We start from the raw sequence: 8050 nt of genomic DNA, 5'->3' as shown, positions 1-8050 counted from the left end.
GGGTACAGTCGAGGGAATCGTAAACACATTGCATGCATTATACTGTACCACAATCTGCATGTCCTTCACCATGAAACACCCTTCAACAGGGCTGGCTTGTGGTAGGCATTATTGAGCGTAGAACTGTGGATATCCACATAAATCTTGGTTAGTGTGACAGCCATGTAAGCAGCCATGCATGTAATGAAGGCAGGAGAAAGTGGTGCTTCTACTGCTGCTGCTCAGGTTGGCGAGTGTGACGCCTCAACCGCAATTTCCCAACACACATCTTCAACGCCATCCAACATATACTGAAGGCTAAGCTACGGCTCCAGGTTGTTCGACATATCCTGTACCCTCTGTGTGTATACTGAGTACTAGTGCACTGCATTTTGAAATAATTTAGCTAGCATCATGATTTACTTTGTTAAATGGCTCTCTGTCTATTAGCCAAATCTGCTGAGTGGGAGTACAGAAGTGGAGGGATGTGTACTGGCAACTGGGGATATAGATTTAAGTAATTAACCAGATTTGAAAGGATTTTAGCAGGGATTATCCACCCCCCCTGCTTCCCCACCCTCTTAATGGTAGAACAAGTTCCATTAAAGTTCTAACAGCTGTCCGGTGGGGGTGGCAGATGCGGCCTAGTGCTGCACCTCTCCTCTAGCTCCCTGGAGGGTCAGGGGTCAGTCCAGGTTAGAGAAAACAATCTCCTGAAGATGCAACGTGTTGATGCCTTTCGAGTCACAGAATCAAATAAGCATCTGCCTGCCCTCAGTAGAGGACAGCAAGAGATACTACTGCACATTTGCTTTAACGTTATTGATTATAGCTATTGTCATGATGGGTAATTCCTTCATCATCAGTGTTCAGCTTGTGAAGGTGATTGGGAAGGTGATACCATTATGTCATCCTTGGTAACACTTGACTTATAGTCAACAGGTGTAATGCTTTATTACTTGTTATAGACATATGAGCCTGTCTTATTTTGTATAATTTCTTTGCATTTGTTGTTTCTTGCTTTAGTTTCATACATGTAGCCAATCATACAGAATCTCTGTATATTGATTAAAACGTCTAATCATCTCTCTTTTTAGCATGTATTTTACGTATGTTTGTTTTCTTCCCCCGACATGTGGTTTGCTAAATTGTGAGAGCTTTCATATGCAAAAACACTAGAGGTTTGTTCTTCCTTTTCTCTCCCTCAGCACTTAATATGGTAAAAGCCTTTTTACGGCTGCTGAAGTAATGTCCTGGAGCTGGGCCACAGTGAGCAAGTGGTTAATTATTTTAATGGGAACCCCCCCCCCTCCCCCCAGGCCGATAGGGAGAGGTAGAGGGGAGGGGGTGGAGATGGGGCGTGCTCTGGGCATGGGCGCGTGGTGGGCGAGCAGGTGGATGACGGGCAGCTGATGAGTGGATTCTGGGGGGGAGGGGAAGTGACATCCATTTTGAAGGACTCTTGGGGTTGCGAGAAACCCCTGAAAAAAAGCTAAGCCCATCTGGAAGTGAGGTGGGGGCTGTTGTGTGAAAGAGATCCAGTGGGTGGTGTCTGACACGCTCTCTTTTGTTCTTTGGTAATGCAGTAGGGATGGAAGGGGTGGGGGGGTTCTCTCGGCTGTGGGGGAGGGGCAGCATCTCGAACAATAGTGCCGGTCTAGGAATTGAAAGCCTTCGATGAACAGAGGAGGGCTAAGGAGGAGAGAAAGAAGGAGGCTAGAGAGGTGGGAAGAATAGACCAGTCGTAGGTACTGTCCACTGACAGTATTAATCAGTGCTATACGAACAAACACAATGCAAGGGCACCACAATGTCACTGCCAAACATACGAGCGCTTCATTCAATTGTTGATTATTGTGTATTTGTATAGTATTTGCTAGACATTCTACTGCACTGTTGGAGCTAGTAACATAAACATTTCACTGCACCTGCTAAAACACCTGCAAGTCTGTGCACGCGACCAATAAACTTTGATTTGATTGGATACTGACATTTAATTCCAAAATATGACATCAGTGTGATATTTATAGATTTGTCTGGACAGTGTTTCTATGCGTGATGGTAATGATGGCTGCATTGTAGTGTGCAAGATGCTTTATATAATATCCAATTAAATGTCCAGTTAATCATGTATTCTAACTTACCAATGGGGAAAAGGATAATGATGATCTACATTGTCTGGTTGTCATGATGGAAGCTCATAGTGGTCTACATTGTCTGGTTGTCATGATGGAAGCTCATAGTGGTCTACATTGTCTGGCTGTCATGATGGAAGCTCATAGTGGTCTACATTGTCTGGCTCAGTGACTCTTGACCACCTGAGAAAATACATTACAAATACAATACCTAGGCTCTCACAATCTCTAATGCACACGTGTCGCCTTGCAGGGCAATATTCTTCGTTCTTCATTCTCAGGACAACCATGGTAGAGAAAGGGCTAGTGTGGGCATTGAGGTGGAAGCAGTGGACCTACATAGAGGAGAGAGAGAAAGTGAGATTAATTTGTCTTCATTAACATGGTCTCTGGCCCAGACTCCTGCCTGCTGTTAGCACTGAGCCTGCCTGCTACCCTGCTCTGCTCTGAGAGAGCACACACAAATCCCTTCCTCTGCTACAGCCCCAGCCTCTGTCTGTCACACAAGGTTAATTTATCCACACCAGCCACCCCCCCTCGCCCCAACCCTCTCTCTCGCTCTCTCTCCCACTCTCTATCTCTGTCTCTCATTTTTCATAAACCTCCATACAGCCCATTATTCATCTGGCATCTTGCAGACAGAGCAGAGCGGGAGCTGAGTACCTGCAGCAGCATGCCAGGCAGGCTGCTTTCCCTGGTGCTGAATTGGTGGACCATGGGGCAGAGGGAGAGTAAGGAGGGGTGGGGGCAGGGTTGCAGCAGGCAGCTCTATTTGGTTATACTTTACTGATGGAGGAGATGGGGGTGGGGAATGAAGGCAGACAGAGCGGAGGGAGAGGTTTTACAGTAAATTGACAAGTGGTTCCTGTGGAGAAGGATCGATAAGAGAAGGAGAGAAGGATGGAGAGAGGGAGAGAGATACATAAAACAATACTTACCTTACTAGCTCTGACTTTGCTGAGAGCTACTTTGAGGAAGCATGTACTTACTATGACTGTGACATGTGGTTGTCCCACCTAGCTATCTTAAGATGAATGCACTAACTGTAAGTCACTCTGGATAAGAGTGTCTGCTGAATTACTAAAACGTCAAATGTAAATACAATAATGCATTGATTCATTTCCCATTTAGTGTTACCTGCTCATTTAAATTTGAGATGAAAGATGGACCAGCTATAAGACATCAGGGACAACCCTGTGGGGACACATTGTGTCCTGAACTTTGGTGTACCTCCTTTTAATTTGCTTCATTGTAAGTAATTGGATTCCATTTGAAAGGAGGCCATCTCCTTTGGGTCTTAAGACCAACGTTTGTTGTCTATATACTGAAAGGCCACAAAGAAAACCAGAAACAGTGCAACATAACGCTACAATCAGAGTCTGTCACTACAGTACTAGCTAGTTCTGTTGAGCACCATGAACCACGAAATCAGAAATCAGAAATCAGAAAGAATCATGAATCTGAAGACCCGCCTTTCTTAGAGAAGAGGCTTGGGCCCTACCCTTTTCTCCACAATCATGGTGAACATCTCCCTCTGCTGGTCAACAGTTAGTAAAGCACACTTGCTGAAGGGAGAGGCAGCATTTTGCCTCTTGGCTGGTGTGGGAAATGTGATACAGTATATTACACAAACTCCCCCCAAAAGGGGATAATGGAATAAACCTGAAATACTTGAGCATGTTATGAATATGAATGTGAGGTAAACATATGATGCTGCTGTAGAGATACATCCAGAGGAACTAACTGTTTGAGGGGATGGGCATATGATTATAATACATATTCATCCAAAATATGAACACACTATCCTTGTGTAGTGTGAAGAGTATTCTAAAGCACACAACATGATCGAGGTAGACAAATGATTTAAAAGGTGTAAATTAGCACACCACAATGTAGCACCGCTGAATTATAGGGCCAGTACACATCCTCTTAGATAGACCTTGTAGGCACATGCCAGACAGAATTAACAGGATTAGATCTACTTAACCAAATGACGAATGAAATGGCTCCCTCCCTGGTAAAAGGCAGATTATTTTTTCATCAATTGGATTAGTTGACCACCGGGTGAGGAAAATAGTAATCAGACCACAGTTATCTGTCTGGTTGACACAGGCCTAGGTCTATTGGCTCAAAAAAGCCTAGCAGTTGAACAGTAGGCTATAAACCTTTTAAATCCCTAGCTGCCTAGTACTTCACTACCCAACATTTTCTCCTGATTGCATTGCTTGATAGCCTACCATCCTCTTCAACCTCCTTGAGCTAAAAAAAATGTTGACCTTGTTCAGGTGCCACCTGCCTGCTGTGTTGCACCTGCCTGCTGTGTTGCACCTGCCTGCTGTGTTGCACCTGCCTGCTGTGTTGCACCTGCCTGCTGTGTTGCACCTGCCTGCTGTGTTGCACCTGCCTGCTGTGTTGCACCTGCCTGCTGTGTTGCACCTGCCTGCTGTGTTGCACCTGCCTGCTGTGTTGCACCTGCCTGCTGTGTTGCACCTGCCTGCTGTGTTGCACCTGCCTGCTGTGTTGCACCTGCCTGCTGTGTTGCACCTGCCTGCTGTGTTGCACCTGCCTGCTGTGTTGCACCTGCCTACTTGCATCATTGCAGATTTCCTAATTCACCAATGGGTGCATAGTAACAAAACAATGTCCTACTGCAGATTCATATCCGTATTATAGGCCTGTAATATATGCAGTGTGATTTATGAATTTATGCATTAATTGTAGTGTTTTGCTTTTGTTTTGACAGGTAGCTGGGACCACCAAACTGTCAACAGATGACACACCTACGGGCTTTGACGTTGTGTTTTTCACTTGGTATACATGTTGAACTAAAGTAGGTCTCGCTGTTCAGCAAACTTCCTCAATTTTCACACTGTAATGAAACCCTAACTGTTGAGGATATGGGCCATTCACGGGCGTGACAGCGTTACTGAAACCGGTCAGGTGAGAATTGTGAATGCACTGCGGACGATCCCATACAACACAACCTTGTATTTCTGCTCCCAACCACTAGGAGGACCACTGGGATAGGCACCGTAGCGTGGTGATACAAGGAAGCGAACTCCAGCAGGAAAACAACAGTATCGAAGTGCAGGAGTGTGTGTGAGAGAGAGAATAGTTCGCAGACTACACTAAATGGGGACGCGAAATGGCATCTTCAACCAACGAGAGGAGGGCATTTGCTCACAAAATTAATCGGTGAGACTCATAATTTGTATGTACTCAGTAGGACAGCTAGTTCGCGTGACATAACGGACAGACCGGGTAGTGCAGGATTTGAGGGTATCGCTGATCGTAAACCGCGCAGACTGAATAGGAACGGAGACAGACGGAGTCTATTGTTCAGCATATGGGCTTCGAATGAAATGTGAATTTATCATTCATCCTGCCATTGTTTAGAAAACGAAAACGATTTTTCATACCTTGCGATTGTTACTTTGTTGCACAGACATAGAACTAGATCACAGCTATCCTTTTGCTAGTAGGCTGACACTCGAGCCATCAAACATGTTGGCTACTAGTTACCTAAATTACTTTATTTTACATTATCTTGAGGAGACCCAAGTAAAACGGATATAAAACTATAATGAGTAGTTATCTAGTCATACCAGCCGTTGAATTCGCTTTCCCGTTGACCTGTGGGATAACAAGGCGTGGGTTAGGTTACACTAATATTGTTGCGCTGCTAATGAACTCAGCTTGATCCTCTGTGCTGTCACTCCTAGTTCAGGTCATACTGTGTAGAACTCTTCCTGGGGGTAGGTCTGTAGATGGAACTGAAACGTCGAGTTCTTCTGATACACAATGAAAACAGAAGTAGGCCAGATGGAGTTCCCCTTTCCTATGGGAAAGAACAGTATCTTTATTATTATCCACAGAGTTAGATCAGGCCTATAGCTGTAATATCACCTTGCATGACATGATGCATTTCCCAGTTCCACCATTGCTGAGTTAAGTTCATACTTGTGTTCATCAAAGCCTTCATCAGGGAACTGCATGCTAAGCAATTGATTGTGTGGTGTAAGGTGGTTGGGTATAGGTAATACATGGTAGTACATGCTAATAGCAGGTGTACACACACACACACACACACACATACATACTTACTTAAAGAATACAATCACTAGCCTAGCTGTTCACCTTGCAGTCTTCATAGAATCATCTGAGAACCTCCTTCATGTTATGGGTGAGTGGCCCTTGGAGGCTCCTGAGAGCAGACTGGATAAGTGATAAGAGATGTCTATCAGCATCACAACATGCAGGTGAACATGTCACATCAAAACCAACAGGGAAATCTCAATGACATCTTGGAATGTCAGCAGTCCAGTGCGAAACAGTCAACAACACCACAACAGGCACATACCTTGTATCTCGTGTTAGGACTTTCCGACTGGCCCAACCATACTTATTATACTCACCATGGTATGTACGTATATTTCTCAGTCTCACATGATTATCATATTGAGTTAGCCTAGTTAACGGTGAATGGTGCTGTTCCCTCTGAATGTTGACTGGCAGCCTACTAGTTCAAATTGTATCAGCTAACCTACTACTAGGCTATATTCTAACTTAGTAGTAACCGAGTAGAGTGCTGAATTCAACAACTTAGGCCTAATCATTGCTACAGTTTCACCTCTCTCCCCAACTCTGTTATCGTCCAGTCCTCTCTCTCTCTCCCCAGTGGGAGCCAGTCCATTGTATCGGTTCAGGATGCAGGAAAGGGTGTGACAGGGTGTTCCGTTTATTACCCTTGGAGGCGATAGCTTTTCCTTTATCCTGTTTAAAGTGGGGATTGGAGAAGGTAGCACATTTTAACGGCAGAATAACACTTCCACAAACATTGTTGTGACTGACACCTCTGTCAAAAGATTGTTGTAGAGTTCCAGCTTGAAAGGGTTTTGTGATTTGGGGTAGCAGAGTTATTTCTGAGGGGTGGGATTGGGGGGGGGGGTGTAGTATGTCATGGGGATAAATTACATTTGAGGGTCTCCTTTTGAAGCTGAGAGCAGTAGCATTTAATGTGTGGAATGAAGACATAGTTTGACCACAGCGACCGTGACCAGGGAATTTCAGAAGCGTTATGTGTGTATCTGTGCATGTCTGTGTGAGATATATCATCTGAGAGTATGAGATGGCCAGTCCGTTATAAGTTTGTGGAAGAGCAGCTGCATGCTGTGTCTCTGAGATGATTGGGGGCCTAGTTTGACTGTGTCCCCCTCTCTAAGCCTCCCATTTGCTATTGGTCCATAAAGGCCCAGGCCAGGGGTGGTGAGAGAGTTATGGCTCTCTGCCTGGTTTCTGTACTAGGCCCAGCCACCGCTCCTCTCTTCTCCCACAGATCCGGCTTGACTCCCATTCACAACAGCTGCTGGCATTCAGCACTGCATCTAGTACCAGCTGCTGGGGACTGGGTAGTGGGGAGAGAATGGATAGCATACATGGCTGCTCACATCTGATAAGAAGTCAAAACTGGAAAGCTATTATGAAATCTAAGGCAGGCACATAATTATGTATAAAACACTTCTAGCATTACGTCTGGGAGTAGCCTACATATTCATAATGGTTTAAAGCAGCAATAAGCAAAATGTAATAGGTTTAACTCCGGGTTATCTGCAGCAAGGGTTTTGTTTAGCCTATGTTAATTGGCTTATTTGCATGTGCATGATAATGGGGAGGCAATTAGATTTTTGGCACCTCGCTGGAGAGATTTTAGCTGAGTATCTAGATTATGGAGCATATTTGCATGCGAATCTGAGGCTAGCGCTTGCAAGTTTGGGCATCAAATCAGTTCTCCTCAAGTTAACCGTCTTTATCTACTATATTTATTATGTCTAGACTTGTTTCTGTTTGGCTTCCTGAAGATACAGCTGTGAATGAAAAACAGTTTTTCCCCTCTTTGAGTGTAACTCTACCGTTTCCTGTCCGTCTGTCTCTGTCAG

The 8050-nt window shown here is 44.7% G+C and overlaps 1 protein-coding gene across 7 annotated transcripts in view; it reads left to right on the top strand.

Annotated features, from left to right (window-relative positions):
* Positions 1–4909: 4909 nt before the first annotated feature.
* LOC129833129 (dedicator of cytokinesis protein 7-like) overlaps positions 4910–8050 on the top strand; it is a 46277-nt gene continuing 43136 nt past the window's right edge. For 6 of the 7 annotated variants that reach the window (XM_055897438.1, XM_055897441.1, XM_055897435.1 and 3 more), the window contains exon 1: positions 4917–5309. In XM_055897438.1, the coding sequence (XP_055753413.1) occupies positions 5260–5309 (50 nt within the window). In that variant the 5' untranslated portion in view covers positions 4917–5259. Of the gene's footprint in view, positions 5310–8050 lie in introns of all 7 variants that reach the window. The other variant, XM_055897440.1, reaches the window with a different exon arrangement.

Source organism: Salvelinus fontinalis, chromosome 34 (assembly GCF_029448725.1).
Source record: "Salvelinus fontinalis isolate EN_2023a chromosome 34, ASM2944872v1, whole genome shotgun sequence".
In the NCBI taxonomy this organism is placed as follows: Eukaryota; Metazoa; Chordata; class Actinopteri; order Salmoniformes; family Salmonidae; genus Salvelinus; species Salvelinus fontinalis.
This window is presented reverse-complemented; position numbering and strand designations above follow the sequence as displayed.